Source organism: Notamacropus eugenii, chromosome 3, assembly GCF_028372415.1.
Source record: "Notamacropus eugenii isolate mMacEug1 chromosome 3, mMacEug1.pri_v2, whole genome shotgun sequence".
Taxonomy (NCBI): domain Eukaryota; kingdom Metazoa; phylum Chordata; class Mammalia; order Diprotodontia; family Macropodidae; genus Notamacropus; species Notamacropus eugenii.
Window position 1 is genome coordinate 64076104 of NC_092874.1, and position 16328 is coordinate 64092431.

Consider the following 16328-nt stretch of genomic DNA (forward strand, 5'->3'; position numbering starts at 1 on the left):
AATGCTTAGGTTGCTTTGAAATCAGTTCATAACAGAGGCCATCCTCTGAGACTGGGACAAGGACAAGTCATGGTCTGTATTGTAGGAATGACAATGACGTGTAAAGGGACACATATATCCTAAGCATCTCTTCTTTTCCCTCCTGACGATCAGTGCAATTGACAAATTCTGATTTTCCTATGTTTCTGCAAACATCTCCTTTGTGCACATTGTGTCCAATCATTATTAATAAAAGAAATAAATAATGTAACTTACCATTGCTGTCAACGTCTCAACTCCCTTTAGTTCTTGAAAAATAACACTATTAGAATCATTTTTCTGCCTCATCACTAAGATCTCTCCCTCTCCCCCAAACCCTTCTGTACACAAATGTTGTTTATTTAATTTCCAGTTAATCAATGACTATGCCATGTTAGGTGCTAAGAAGACTACAAAAGAAGTAGAAGATTGACAAACTGTCTTCATCCAGCTTGCAATATTTATGGTGAGTAAAGGTTTATGAGAATAATATGTAAGGTGTTGGTGATTAAGCACTAAATTGCATGGCACAGACCCAACTGCTGTTCTGCCTCTGCTGGTTTGAGGTGGTACCAGTACAATGTCATATGCAAGAAGACATGTCAAAGCACATGCAACAGCCCCTCCCAATAGTGAAGATGAACTACAGGTATGTCCCTGTGTGAATAATATATATTTTTAAAAATGCCCAGAGGAAAGGGATGGGAGATATTGTACTCATATTTTGATTCTTTGATGGATCTGTACTCTCATCCATGTGGGTATTCCCTCCACCAGTGTAGATGGCCTCTCATCCATGCCTGGCAGTTTCCATGACTTCTAAATTTCAAGAGAGATTATCTTGGGCCTTGAGGAAATTGAGGCAGAATGTAGGGAAATTCAACAACCATTTATAAAGTGGTAACTATAACCAGGCACTGGGCTAGACTCTAGGAATATGAAGATTTTAAAAAATGACATGGCTTCCTGCCTCCAAGGAGTATAACTGGTGGGATGGGAAGGAGAAGAATGAATATATCCAAATAAATACGATAAATTTCCTTTCATTCTCAATTGGAGTGGAGAAGCAGGTTTTTGTTGATTGGAAAAAAATAAAAATAAAAAAGTAACTAAATAAATATGACCTAGATATAATGTGATAAGGTCAAAGGAGAGATCTGAACAAAATGCTAAAAGGAAATTTGAAGAGGAAGAGATCTGTTTTAGCTAGGGAGGGGGAGGGAGCTCAGGAGAAGTTTCATCTCAAAGTGGTACCTGAGAGTTAAACAAAGAGAAGAATTTCAATAAATGTAGTCATCACTTGTCCTACTAATGATACTTTGAGAAGATTTGAAGTGACTGAATTACAAGGAGACATCACAAGGAGATATGGCTCCTCTCGAACCAGACTTCTTAACCCGGGCTCTGTGAATGAATGATATTTTCCAATATTTTTACAACTCTTTCAAAGTAACTAGTTTTCTTTGTATTTTATTTCATTCATTCAAAAACATAATTCTGAGAAGGGGTCCCTAAAGGGGCCTGTGAAACCAAAAAGGTTATGAACCTCTGTTTTAAAGTGTCTAAAGTCCGAGTCAATAAAGTTATATTGCAGTCACTAAAACAATAACACCCAAAAAACTTAATAAAATGATAAAGAAATTATGTCTGTTATGGGAAAAGGAGGGGAATTCTTCACTTCATACTCTTATCCATATGAAGAGGGAGATGTAGAGTGAATTCCTCAAGAAGGTATAATGAGTGGATTCCTCAACAGACTCAGAGTAACTAGTAAATAGAAATAGAGAAAAGGAGCTTCATTGGTCCCTGAATAGTGGCAACTTCCCTGGGTCTTACACTTTGGGGGGGGGGGAGGGACATGGACTGGTGCTGTTAGAGAAAACAGGCATTTGGCACTGAGGCAATGAGTCAGGGAAGCAACCTTAGGTGGGAGGAGGAGGTTGGTCATCTGGTGCCTGCAGACTCAGAAGATGAACCATCTTCATCTATTAGGAGATTTGTCATGTGTAGGAACAGTTAGACTAACTCAGTTTAGCCTATAGAGCAGAACAAGAATCAGTGGGTGGAAGCTGGAGAGAAACAGACTGAGGATCAACATAAGGGAAAACTTCCTAATAAGCAGAGGTTCTCTGTGAATAGAATGGGGATGTAATGAATTCTCCATCTTCGGAGGTGTTGAGGATTCTTAGTTAGGTACAGTTTGGAGTATTTAGTCTTCGAGACTTTATGGTTCTGAATAAAAATAAAAAGATTTGGGCCTTACATAGTATCATACATCCAAGGCAAAATGGGTCACACACACACACACACACACACACACACACATCCCTCCACCTGTCCTAGATGCTCTTCTGAACCTGAGAACCTAGGGTGTTTTCACCATGCTTACTCACCCTCAATCCTCCCTTTCTTGTTCTTTACAATTTGTTCGATCTGATGCCTTTAGCAAGTATTAAAACTTGTATTACAAATGGCCAGAAAGAAATTTTTAAAAAAATTTTACATTAAAAAATTTAATTTTAATTAAAAAATACACATACAACAAGGAAATGTCATATCTGACCAAATAAGAAAGACAGAGCAATCTGAAAATATTTTTTAAAATTAGATTTCTTCCAAAATTCCAAAATAAGATTGCAAGAATTCACCTTGTGATTGTCGTCCACAAAATGCTTGGTATTGGGCAAAGAAAACTTGCTTTAAAATGCTTTTTTTCATAGTTCCAAGTTAAATTAAAAAGGAGAGAAGGAATGTGCTACTGCCGTATCTTTTTAAACTGGTGTAACATATTTGAAGATTTTGGTATTTTATTAAATTTTTTTCAATCCAATATTGATTGAAAATATGAATTTAATCTACCACTGAACTATCCAACTATAATTCTATATAAGTAAAAAGACATCTTTCAAATGCCTCGTCTGTGAAATGAGGAGGGAGGATTAAATGACCTCTAAAGTCCTTTCTAGATTTGAATCTATCAGGAGCTTAATGAATTTCTGAAGAAAGTATTTCTCAGATTCTGACTGTTAACCTTTAATAACTGAGACCCAAGCTGAACACACACAGACACATATATATATATACATATATATATGTATATATATATATACATATACGTGTGTGTGTTTATATGTGTGGGGTTGCACACACATCGATTTGTAAGTCATCATTTTTGCCATACAACAAAAATCCAATTAGCTTGGCTGTAACAAAGCAAATTTTCCTGTAAACACAATCTGTACAAGGTGAAAGCCCTTCAGAACGTCTTTGGGATTGCTGCAGGTGTCTGGTACTCTTCTATCTACATATTATTCAACCTAATCAGTGTTGCAATATAAACACTGAACAAAATGACAGTTAACATCAGAGCTTTGTGTTAACAGCAAGAGTTTGCTTTCTCCAGTCAAGTCAAGAGAAGAATAAAAGCAATCAGAAAGAAATAATATGAACTAATTTTTGTTATTTTATTCTCTGAAGGAGCTAATCTTCCACTTCATGAGCCTTCTAATAATATAAGAAACTGGTGAATGGAAAGGACAGCACATTACAATTTCCAAAGCACTTTCTCTCTGCTCATTTGCCCCATAATACATTTTCCTTTTCGCTACAATATAAGATGGTAAGATGACCTGTATTGACCATGAGAGAGAAATAGCCTGGCCCAGGGGATTAAGTGCCAGGCTTGAAGGAAGAAGGACCTGGGAGCAAATCCTCCCTCTGACATTTACTAGTTGTGTGACCCTGGGCAAGTCATTTAACCTTAGGCCACCCTCTAAGACTCTAAGTTAGGGATGAATCATAATCTGCACGCGGGTGTTCTCCTAACAATGAAATCACAGGTCCTATTGTGCTGACCATGCAAGAAATCAAAACTGCAAAAGAAGAGTTGGAGGGATGAAATGAAAGGGGCACAGCCCTGGGAGTCAGGAGATCTGGGTTCTAAGTGTGGATCTGTCTCATACTAGCTATAAATTCTAAAGGGGATTAGAAATAGTTATTATGACCATGAGACTTCAAGAAGTCAGGAAAGTGAGTCCATGCAAGTGGAGTGGGATCCATGCAAGGTTCTATAGCCAGTCTGTTCAGCACTGAGGTTCAGAAAAGCCAGGAGCAAGCCTCAGGACTCCTTTCAGTGACAGCAAAGAAGCAAACTCATCCACAAGTGATTTGATATTTGGATGTAAACCCCATGGGATTCATGCCGTTTAGAAACTACGTTCAATCTGGGTGGTATGGCCGTATAGGAAAAAATATGTTCCTGGGGTGTTAAGGGAAAATGTTTCTATTTCTGTTCTTGTTATATCTTTAAAGTAAATATCCCTTAAAAAAAGCTAATCAATGTGAATTAATTAAAGAGAACTGGAATGTTAACTGGCAACTAACAATGGGGGTTGTGAGGGGAAAAGAGGGGAGGACACAATGAATTGGGGCTTGAGCTGACAGCATAAAGAAAAATATCACCAGGGAGACAGAAACAAGATGGCAAACTAGCAAAAAGCAGTCTAGTGATCTTCTGCCCCTTCCCTGCCTCCCCTCAAAAATCTTCCTCCAAATAGAGCTGGATTTGGTCTGGATACATGTGCATCAGACCAAAGGCTGATGGGGAAATTCAAGAAAAAAAATCATAGTGAGTAATTTTCCCAATACAGGTCAGCATTGGGAGACAGCCCTGTGGACATTGGATATGGGGTCTGGGCAGGAGTTAATATGCAAAATTCTGCAGTGCCCAGGAAGAGGCTACGCACTAGGGCAAGAGGAGGTCCCAGAGCTACATCAGGGTACCATAATGGGATCATTCCCATGTGTCATCTGGCAGCTTGGTCACCCACTGCCCAGTTCTGGGTCATAGATAGAAGGTAGAATGAAGTAGAACAAGGAGGGACCTGTGCACCCAGGAGTGGCTTTCTGGTGTAAAGAGTAGAGACAGGTTTTAGGCTATATAGAGAGAGAAGTAGGGTCAGAAGCAAGCAGGAATGGTGTGGCTCAGACTACAGGAGGGGAGCAGCCACAGTTCCTGCTTCTAGTTCAGTCTGAAGTCTGCAGAAGAATAATCAGGACAGAAATTCCAGATCTAAGAAAAATCTGCAGTTCTGTCACTTAAAGCTTGCAAATGCTGAGCCTGGACTGGCTCTGAGATCCTAACATAACACAATTGTCTACACCCCCTCAAGAAAGCAGCAACTGATCTAGTCTACACCTTCCCTCCAGAAGTGTGCAGAGGTTGGCCTTAACATCATGTCCAGTTAGGAAGAAGATGGGAAAAATGAGCAAACAAACCAGCAAAAAGGAATCCCATTATATAAAACTATGATGTTGATAGATGTTCAACACACAAACCTAGAAAAAAGAGAATGACCCCAAAACATCCATAAGAAAAGTTACACATAAAAACACAGCTTGGGCCCAAATTCAACTAGAAATCTTAAATTAGTAGAACAAGAGCTAAAAGGTATTTAAAATATTTTTATAAATGAAATGAGAGTGCTAGAGTAAAAAAAAAAACTGGAAAAGAAATGAAGCCTGTCTTAGGAAAAATTAGAATAGAAATCAGTAGTTTGGCACATGAGGTAAAGAAACTTGCCCAAGCAACAAACTTCCTCAAAATTAAAATAGTCCCAATGGAAGCTGACGACTCCTTGAGACAACAAAATATTAAATTGAAAAGAGCGGAAAAAAAGAAGAAAATGTAAGATATTGCATAGGAAGATCTTGGTTATTAATATCGGCCATACTAAACAATTTACCTTGTGCTGAGAAAAAATTAAGAACTACAGAGTGAGTGATTTGATATTCATGTAATTCTTTTCACCTAGAAAAACCTCATAGCTGCAGAAGTCTAAGTTTTTCCACATTCTGTACTTGCATCTGTACCACTCCAGCTTTTTTTTTTAACCTTATCTGAATCATGGACTCCTTTGGCAATCTGCTGAAACCTATGGACCCATTCTCAGAATAATGTTTTTAAATGAATAAAGTAAAAATGGGTAGGAATTCAAAGGAAACCAATTATATTAGAATATAATTATCTAAACAGGCAGATGGGTGGCATCAGTCTGGAGTCAGGAAGATTTTTCCTGAGTTAAAATCTGGCCTCAGATACTTCTTAGTTGTGTGACTCCAGGCAAGTCACTTAACCCTATTTGCCTCAGTTTCCTCATCTGTAAAATGAGCTGAAGAAGGAAATGGCAAACTACTCCAATAGCTTTGCCAAGAAAACCCCAAATGGAGGTCACAGACAGTCAAACATGATTGAAAAATGACTGAATAAAACACATTATGGATGAACCGAAGTTTCTCTCATAGTATATTAATTCCTTGGTCATTGGACGGAGCATGTTAAAAATATGAATAATGAATGTTTTATCTGCACCATATTCCATTATAGCACCACTGCAGCGTAGAAGAGTTAGGGGACTACAGAAGGTTGCTAGCTGTTTTGTATTTTTATCTGTTTCATGGGTGACTGGGCCCAAACATTTTAGTACCTGACAGGTAGTCTTTGGGTAGTATGCCTCTCCAAACTACAACTAAAGTCTTTCTGGCTTGGTAGTTGCCAGAAACTAGACTAACTAGTTAGCAAATTTCTTCAGAGGGAAAAAAATATATATATGTGTGTGTGTGTGTGTGTGTGTGTGTGTGTGTGTAAATATATATACATATCTCCTGAGAATCTAATCCAACTTGGTTGTACAAAACCTCCCTATCAAGTATTTTAAGGATATCAAAAAGCAAACTTGAAACAAAACCCAATGTCCACATACAGGTTTTGCTTTGTGAGCCATTTTGTAAATTTAAATAAGACAGTAATGTTTATAACATTTTTTTCAGACTAACTAAACATTCAGTTTATCTCTCAGCATGTGCTTTGTTCCCACCAAATGACATAGGTTTTCGAAAATAAGTATGATTAAGTAGTTAAGTTAATGACTGATGCAAAAAGTCCCTGAACCAAGTTCACTAGATGGTGATCAGCAAATGTCTAGTATTCTAAAACTCTATTAAGATACTTTATATTGGACCAGCTACTTATAAATATTAACATTTACAAAAAAATAAATAGAGAATTAGAGGTATAAAAACCAAGTAGAATATGAATGCCAGAGTGTGAAGGGTAGGAGATTTTTTGCAAGGGTTAGGGCATTATGCTATATTCCTAGAAGATAATTTGATATACCATAATAAAATAATCACCCTTTTTAGTAAACAGATGTTTAACTTTGCAGGACTAAGGCAATTAACATATAGTTTCACAAATTAAATTCTCACTATTTATTGGCACATGGAAATATGTAACTAGAGTTTAGAAACATCAAGACAGTATGCTGAAAGTTACAAATAAAAGAAGTAGAGTATTCAAATCCTCTGAATTTTTAGTGGTCCTTTTCCTTAGAGTAGTAAGAAATTCCTCAAGAAACATTTTTAAAAATCTGATATATAAATATACATTTATTGATTATTACTTTTATTGATAAATTCTTTAATGTTTTTCTTGGGGAGAGAAGGGGTCATTTGTAATCTGTAGTCTTAAAGGATAGCCTGGGGGCAATTAGGACTTGAATGACCTGTCTGTAATCACAGACCCATATGTATAGAAAGTAAGTTTCGAACTTGGATCTTCCTGACTTCAAGGCCAGTCCTAATGCTTGCCACCCCATACTGCCTCTTGGTCTCAGAGCGTCTCTTAATCTGGGCTCCATGAACCTTTTAACAAATATATTTTGAAAACTGCATTTTAATAGAATTGGTTTGTCCTATACGTCTATGCAGTCTACTTAACATATTTAAAAACATCATTCTGAGGAGTTCAAAAGCTTCACCAGACTTCCAAACTGAATTTAGTCATTTCTGAAAATGAGGTTGTGAAGCTTTTCAATCTCACCCAGATACTAGCAGTTGAACTCAAATTCACAATTTTTTTTCAAAGTCAAAATATATGAGAAATAAAGACATGTTATATATAGAACCCACATAGAACCCACCTGCCATTTTGGGAAGGGAGGAGGAGAAAATTTAAATGATTTAAATTAAATTAAATAAATTATGGAAGTGATTGTTGAAAACTGAAAACAATTAAATTAAAAAAAGAAATAAAGGCATTCTTTAATAGGCTAAGCATAGTACATGATGTGTAATATAGTAGGAAGGACAGTTTTCTTGGAATCAGAAGACTTGAGTTTGAGTCTGTTCATCTCTGCCACTTACTAGCTGTGTCTCTGAGCCTCAGTTTCCTCATTTGTAAAAATAAGAATAATTGTATCTCTAATATTAGCACCACAGAGCTGAGAAGTACTTTTTAAACTGTCAAGTGACATATGTGACTTATCATTATTTTCCTAATTTCTAACAAGGATTTGTTGTTTTTGTTGTTCAGTCAGATCAGTTGCGTCTGACTCTTCATAACCCATTTGGGGTTTTCTTGGCAAAGATACATGGGTGGTTTGCCATTTCCATCTGATGAGGAAACTGAGGCACATAGGGTTAAGTGACTTACCCAGGGTCACACAGCTGGTGTCTGAGGTCAGATTTGAACTCAGGTCTTCCAGACTCCAGGCTCTGAACTCTATCTACTTCGCCATCTAGATGCCTCTAACAATGAGGAACTATTCTAATTATTATCCTTAGTTCAAATGATGGTAAACTTTCTTCATATGTGATTTGATAATACTCTTTCAGTGGAAACTTCCAGTTGGTAACCATATCCTGTGGCTTTTGCTACAAAGAAGCCCAAAGCAGTTTGTGGAATCACTGGAGATTATTGGACTGGTGAGGTTATGGTGCTCCAGGGCAGAGTGGGGAGAGACACTTCTTTGCCTTCAACAGTACATTGGAGGGACTGGATCCCCACATGCCCAGTTGACATGATCTGCTAGAAAGTATATAAAATACTATTTTTCTCCTATGAGAAGCAGTGTAGTATAGTGTATAACTGGCCTCGGGGTCAGAAAGATTTGGATTCAAATCTTACTTCTGATATATACCAGAGCTGTGCCCTGGTCAACTCTCTAAGACCCTTAAATTGCAGAGTAACAGAACCTACATTGGTAAAGGGACTTTCCTCACTAGGAGTTCCCTATCTCCTCCCCCCCCCCAAAGAAAATTCTGATATGAAGTAATTTAAAGATATAGGGGAAATATCATTTACATATAACAACAATTTTCAAAAAGCCACTTCATAGAAGTTACTTTTACTTTCATGACTTTTTCTTTAAAAAAATTTTTTTATACTGAAAGAAAGCCCCATTTTCCCAATAGGCATAAAAAATGTTCTTTCTGCTGATTTGAAAAAGAAAAACGTTTTTTACTAGACCAAAATGAGGCATTTCCATGACATTTTAAAGAAATCAAGCTTAAAACTAAAAGCGAATACTCAGTGTATGTGAAACAATGAACAAACAATGAGCCAAACTCTGGCTCCTTCCCTTTCTTCTTTTCTTTCTCTTAAATCCCTCTCAAGCTCTGTGCTTGGCCCTCTCTTCTCAGATAATATCACCTCTTCCCAGAGCTTCAGCTACTGCCACTTGTGCAATATTCTCAAATTTACATTTCTTCCCCTGACCTCTCTTCTAACTTAGCTCCAGATCCACATGCCCAACAGCCTTCCAGCAGGTTCCATCTGTATGTCTTCTTGGAACATCAGGCAAGTGTTATCCAAAAGGGGATGTTTTCTCCTTTGGAGTCTGTCCTCATTCCCAATTTCCTAAGTCTGTTCATGGCACCATTTTTTCTCATGGTGACATAGGCTTGAAAACTCAAGTCACCTTTGGCTTTTCCTCCTCCCTCATTGCCCCTACCCACATGCAACCAATTACTAGGTTCTGTTAATTCTACCCCTTAAGTATCGTTCATGTTTGTTCTGACTTTGCATGCCAACTACCACCATTCTAGTAGAATTGTAGCAGCCAGGGCAGCTGTAGGAAGAGGAATACTGGATTTGAAATCAGTGGACTTGGATTCAGGTCGTAGATCTGATATTTCAGGGCTACATGACTGAGGGCAAGTCATTTAACTTCCTTCACACCTCATTCTCCTCATTCATAACATGGGTATAATGATATTTGAACTACCTACTTCACAGAGATGTGGTGAGTTAAGTGTTTTATAAACCATGTTGTTCAGTCACGCCCGACTCTTCATGACCCCATTTGGGATTTTCTTGGCAAAGACACTGAAGTGGTTTGCCATTTCCTTCTCCTACTCATTTTATAGATGAAGAAACCAAGTCAAACAGGGTCAAGTGACTTGCCCAAGGTCACGCAGCTAAGAAGTGTCAGACGCCAAACGTGAACTCAGGTTTTCTGACTCCACCACACCACTTAGCTGCCCAGAGGCATTATATATTAGTTCAGGCCCTCCTTACCTCCTGAAGCTAGGAGGCTTAGTAGGTAAGAGTGCTAGACCTGGGGTCAGACCTGAGTTCAAATGTGTGCTTAGGCACTTACTAGTTGTGTGACTCCTGGACCATTGAGTTAATCTCTGCCTCAACTTCTTCAACTGCACAATAATACTACTTACCTCCCAGGATTGTTGAGAGGATCAAATGTGATAATACTTGTAAAGAGCTTAGCATAGTGCCTGGCACATACAGTAGGTGCTTAATAAATGCTTGTTCCTCTTGTTTAGGCTTACTACTAGATTCTTCTAACTCATTTCCAATCTTCTCATCTCTTCTTGCTCTAATCTTTCTTACAGAGAGCTACCAAAGTCATCTGCCTAACCCGTAATTCTGAAAATGCAACGACCAGGCATTTAAGGACCTCAACAATATGGCACCAACCCACTACTCTTTATCATACTACTCCTCTCACATAATCCACTCTCCTGGCAAAATGGACTACTCACCACTTACAAAACTCATCTCATCTGTTCCTGTATCAATGCTTTTCCTAACCATCCTGGGCCATCTCCAGTTGTCCTGATGAATATCAGGACACTGGACCCAGATGGCTCAGGAAAAGAAAGTGAGGCTATTGACCGTGCACAGTCCTCTCTCAGTCAAATCAAAGTCAAGTGCAAGTCATGTCATCATCTTGATGTCATGGTCCTCTTCGAGAATGAAGGACAAACACAGTTTTTCCTAACACCATTTCCAATGCCTTTTCTGACACCATCTCCAATACATGCACGCTCTGTAGTTTGACTCTTTCTGCAGTTTGCACACTACTTTGTTGGATTTTTTTTCCTCATCTCTTGGAAGGCTCTTCCTCACTCAGCTTTGGTCCCTTTCCTGACCTGTAAAAACACTGTCAGGGCCTGAGCAACCAGGGCATATAGAATCACAGGTTTCTGGTATTGGCAGGGACTTCAGATACCTCAAAAACCATCTAGCATAGCCCATACCCAAACAAAACATCCCTTCTACAGCACACATAAGTGGTAACCCCACCTTCATTTGAAGACCTCTAGAGAGGAAAAACCATTACCTCCATGGGCAATTCATTCTATGTCTGGATAAGTCTAACTGGGAGGAACTTTCCCTGACCCCCCAACACCTCAAGCTAATTCCACTTATTGCCCCAGTTCTGCCTTCTGGAGTCAAGCTGAGTAAATCAAATTCTTCTTCCACAGATATCAGGTCCTCTCTAAGACTCCTCTTTTCCAGGTCAAACATCCCTCATTTCTTCATGTAGTAGCTATAGATAGGTAGGTGGTGCATTGCATAGAGCACCAGGTGTGCAGTCAGGAAAACCTGAGTTCAAATCAGGCCTCAGACACTTACTAGCTGTGGGACTCTGGGCAAGTCACTTAACCCTGTTTGCCTCAATTTTCTCATCTGTAAAATGGAGATGTATAAAATGGTTATAATAGCATCTGTCTTAAAGGGTTGTTGTAAGGATCAAATGAGGTGTTTTTAAAGGACTTGATACATAGTAGGTGCTATATAAATGCTTATTCTCTTTTCCCCTTCCCCCTTTAAGTGATATACATCATTTGTAATCTACTAATCCTTCTCTGAATTTGTTTGAACTTGTGGATGGCCTTCCTAAAATGTGGCCCCCAACACTGAACATGATACTCCAGGTGTGATCTGACCAGGAAAGAGAGATCATCTTCCATTTCCCAAACTCTCTTGAAGCAACTTAAATGTGCATTAGTTTTTTGGGCATCCATGTTCCATCCTTGGTTCATACCAGGCTATATCACAGTAAATCTTTCTCAGGCAAAAGGTCAGATAGCCATTCTTTCCTCAACTCATATTTGTTAAGTAGATTACTCTCCCCCTTAGTCTTGGTCAAATGCACATACCATTACCTAGTGCATGGTCTTTCTCAAATCCAAACTCAAGCCAGACTAGACTCTAGCTAGCATTGCTGTTAAATTTGATTCAATTTGATAAATCCAGCAAACATTTATTAAGCATCCACAGTATGCAAGAAATTGTCAGTGTCAATTAGAATATCACAAGATCTATTAGCTTTTACATTAAGGGATTGGAGGGTTTAGAATATGATACTTAGGAGGTCAGAAGACTTAGGATTAAAACAAAGAACCAGCAAAACTGAGTATAACCTGCCAGGGGAAAAAATGGACACTCAATGAAATTGAGGACTTTCAAGCATTCTTGATGAAAAGACCAAAGCTGAATAGAAAACCTGACTTTCAAATACAAGAATCAAGAGAAGGATGAAGAGGTAAACAGGAGAGAGAAATCATAAGGGACTTATTAAAGTGGAACTGTTTACATTCCTACATGGAAAGATAATATTTGTAACTCATGAGACCTTTTTCAGTATTAGGGTAGTTAGAGGAAATATATCTATAGATAGATAGATGATAGATAGATAGATAGATAGATAGATAGATAGATAGATAGATAGATAGATGATAGATAGACAGACAGACGGACGGATGGATGGATGGATGGATGGATGGCACAGGATAAGTTGAATATTAAGGGATGATATCTAAAAAATAAAATTAAAGGGTAAGAGGAATATATTGGGAAAAGAAGAAAGGAGATAGACTGGGGTAAATTATCTCACATGAAAAAGACAAGAAAAAAGGTTTCACAATGAAGGGGAAGAGGGGGGAGATGAAAGGGAATGAGTGAACTTTACTTTCATTGGATTTAGTTTAAGGAGGGAATAACATGCACACTTAATAGGGCATCTTACCCTACAAGAAAGTAGGGGGAAGGGGAAAAGGGGGAGGATGATAGAAGGAAGGATTGGGGGAGGGGTAGTCAGAAGCAAATACTTTTGAAAAGGAACAGGATCAAAGAAGAAAACAGAATAAGTGGGGGGTGGGATAGGATGGAGGGAAATACAGTTAGTCTCTCACATGACTATTATGGAAGTGTTTTGCATAACTACACATGTATAACCCATATTAAATTGGTGGGTGGGAAGAGAAGAAGGGAGAGAATTGGATCTCAAAGTTTTGAAAACAAATGCTAAAAATTGTTTTTACATGCACCTGGGAAATAAGATATACAGGCAATGGGGTATAGAAATCTATCTTGACCTACAAGAAAGTAAGGGAGAAGGGGATTGGGGGTGTGATAAGGGAGGGCAGACTGGGGGAATGGGTAATCAGAATGCATGCCATCTCTGGTAGGGGTAGGGGAGAGATGGGGAAAAAATCTGGAGCTCAAAATCTTGTGGAAATGAATGTTGAAAACAAAAAATTAATTAATAAATTTTTTTTAAAGGAAGTAAAAAAAAAAAAAACAACTATCAGTGTCACCCACCCAACTTGGCTTGGGCCACTACAAGTAAAGCTACAGCTGCTTTGCCTGGTGACCTTGATTTCCTACCTGAGTCACTGAGGGGATCCTGTGTACAGCTGCCCTTTCTTCATAGTATGACTTTGGAATTCCTCTAAAGGACTGGGGAAAAGAGAGAAAGAAATAAAAATACAATGAGAGAAAGTTTCCTGGACAATCTGAGGAAGAATAAGTGTGAAGAGGAGGGAGGGAAGAGATAGAAAAATCAGGAGTCTGGGAAGAAAAGTTCAATGTTTAAGGATCTAAATGCACAATGGTCAAACTACCCATCTATTTCTTTGGTGGGATTGGCTCATTTTCTCAGTCTCCAACATGGGCCCCTCCTCCTTTTCTAATTGTCTTACACCTTTCGATGTACTCCTCCATCCAGGGATGCTGGCCTCCAGGTTGTCCCATGAACAAAACACTCCATCTTTTGGCTCTGGGCATTTTCTCTAGACTATTATCTCGCCCATTAGATTGTGAGTTCCTTGAGGGCGGGGTCTGTTTTGCCCCCTTTTGTATACCCAGCACATAACACAGTGACTGGCACACAGCAGTTATTTAATGTTTATTGAATAATTGATCTGACTGATGAAAAAATGTGGATAAAAAGAATGGAGTGCTCAAAGAGGAGGTAGAAAAGTACCAATGTATGGCAGAGAATAGAGGCATGAAGGACAAAAAACTGCAGGAATTATGAGTCTGAGGGAGGGAGGAGAAGAATCTTGGCAGAGTAGAAAACCCCAGCTAATCCATATTACCTGAGGGTCTGTCTACCCCACAGTCCTATCCCATGGTCTGGCATTGCAGATATTGATGAATGGGGCCCAACATCTTGGCTCATCCATATTTCCCAAGAGCTTTGTCTACCTCATGGCTCTATACTGTGGCTGGGTGCTGTGGACATGTGTGAATGAAGTAAAGCATCCTGGTTTATCTATATAACCCATGGGTTTATCTACCCTTGGTCCTACCCAATGGCCAGGCTCTGTGGGTATGTATGAGTAAAGGAGAGCATCCTGGCTCATTATATACCCTATAGCTTGGTGTTATATACATGTACCTGGTCCATGAGAAGGATGGCATTTGGAGCTTTGATTGGAATGTCAGAAGAGCATATACTCAGGAGGCAGCAGATAGAGACATACTTAATCACCTACCCTGACACTACCAATGCTTTCAGTTTCCAACAACCTTCTTGTTTCTTCCATATCTTCCTTTTCTTGGTCATACTGTAAAGATAAAGGTCAATGTTGTAAACTGACATTTAGAGGCTCTTTTGGGGAGACAAGATGGCCTTGAAGAGACCTTGAGGTCTCCTCTAAGAGATATCATGAAGAACAACCATGTAAAGCTGGAAAGATAAACATCCAAATTCACTGGACAGAGAATAGTGTGACCAGACAATAAACTGACAAGGACTGAATAAGGACCTACTATGTGTCAGATGCTATGACTGATGCTAGAGATACAAGAACAAATATACAATATATTCCTTGCCCTCAACGAGCTTATATTCTTCTGGAAGAGATGACCCATACAGTCCTTAGGCATATACAGGATAAATACAAAGTAATTTTGTCAGGGAGGCTTCATATAGAAGGTGGAAATGTAAGGTAAACATGACAGCAAAGAAAGAAGTGGGACTGGGAATATTGCCATTCTAAAAGAAAAAGAAGTGAGTGAGGAAGTGGAGTGAGGAAGACTTGAGTTCAAATCCTGCCTTGGACACTTACTAGTTGTGTGACCTGGGCAAATCATGCAACCTCCTTTTGCCTCAATTTCCTCAACTATAAGGTGGGGATAATAACAGTACCTCCCTTTCAGGATTGTTGTGAGGATCAAGGATGATAATATTTGTAAAACGCACTTAGTACTATTCCTGGCACATAGTAGGTTCTATAGAAATGCATATTCCTCTTCCCTTCCCTGTAACTACATCAATAAAATACCTCATGGTCTTATCATAGCCTAGAGTTCACCCTAACTTTTCTGAGGCTATATACCACCTACAGGTTTAAGTAGTTCCTATCAAGCAGAAAGCCTTCAAGTATGGGACCAGTGACAGCCTATATGGCTGAAACCAGAAGATTTGCCTAGCTCTTAGGTTTGTAAAGGTTCATTACCAAATGACTGGTACCAGGTCTTGATTTTTTTTTCAGCCACAGTAATGCATGATTAGATATTTAATCTACATAATGTGTTTTGCAAACCTTCAAATACATTTTTGAGCTATGATGATGAAAATGATGACAATGATGATGATGACGATGACGATGATGAGTAAAAGTCATCATTAGGGCAAAGAGGTGCTGTGATATCCTAAACTCATGGGATGTGAGGACTAAATAGCATAATGTATGTAAAGTAATTAGCATTTCTTGAAGTGTGGTATAAATGTCAGTAATTATTGTTATAGGTTTGGAGAGGAGGAGAGAGAGAAACTCCCCAAATCCCTTGCCATCTTCAGATATTGACTCAGGAGTCATTCTCTAAGGAAATGCTCCAAACCCGGATTGACCCAAATTCTGCAACTACATCAATTGATCTAGGGCTGGCAGGTTTGCTGCTTGAAAGCCCCCAGGAGCATGGTTAATTTTCAGCC

At 38.8% G+C, this 16328-nt stretch overlaps 1 protein-coding gene across 4 annotated transcripts in view; it reads right to left on the minus strand.

Annotated features, from left to right (window-relative positions):
- C3H10orf67 (chromosome 3 C10orf67 homolog) overlaps positions 1-16328 on the minus strand; it is a 104237-nt gene that overhangs the window by 34740 nt on the left and 53169 nt on the right. For 3 of the 4 annotated variants that reach the window (XM_072651709.1, XM_072651710.1, XM_072651712.1), the window contains 3 exons: positions 14884-14955; positions 13772-13843; positions 11735-11788 (listed from right to left, as the gene is read on the minus strand). In XM_072651709.1, coding sequence (XP_072507810.1) covers positions 11735-11788; positions 13772-13843; positions 14884-14955 — 198 coding nt within the window. The remainder of the gene's footprint in view (positions 1-11734; positions 11789-13771; positions 13844-14883; positions 14956-16328) is intronic. The other variant, XM_072651711.1, reaches the window with a different exon arrangement.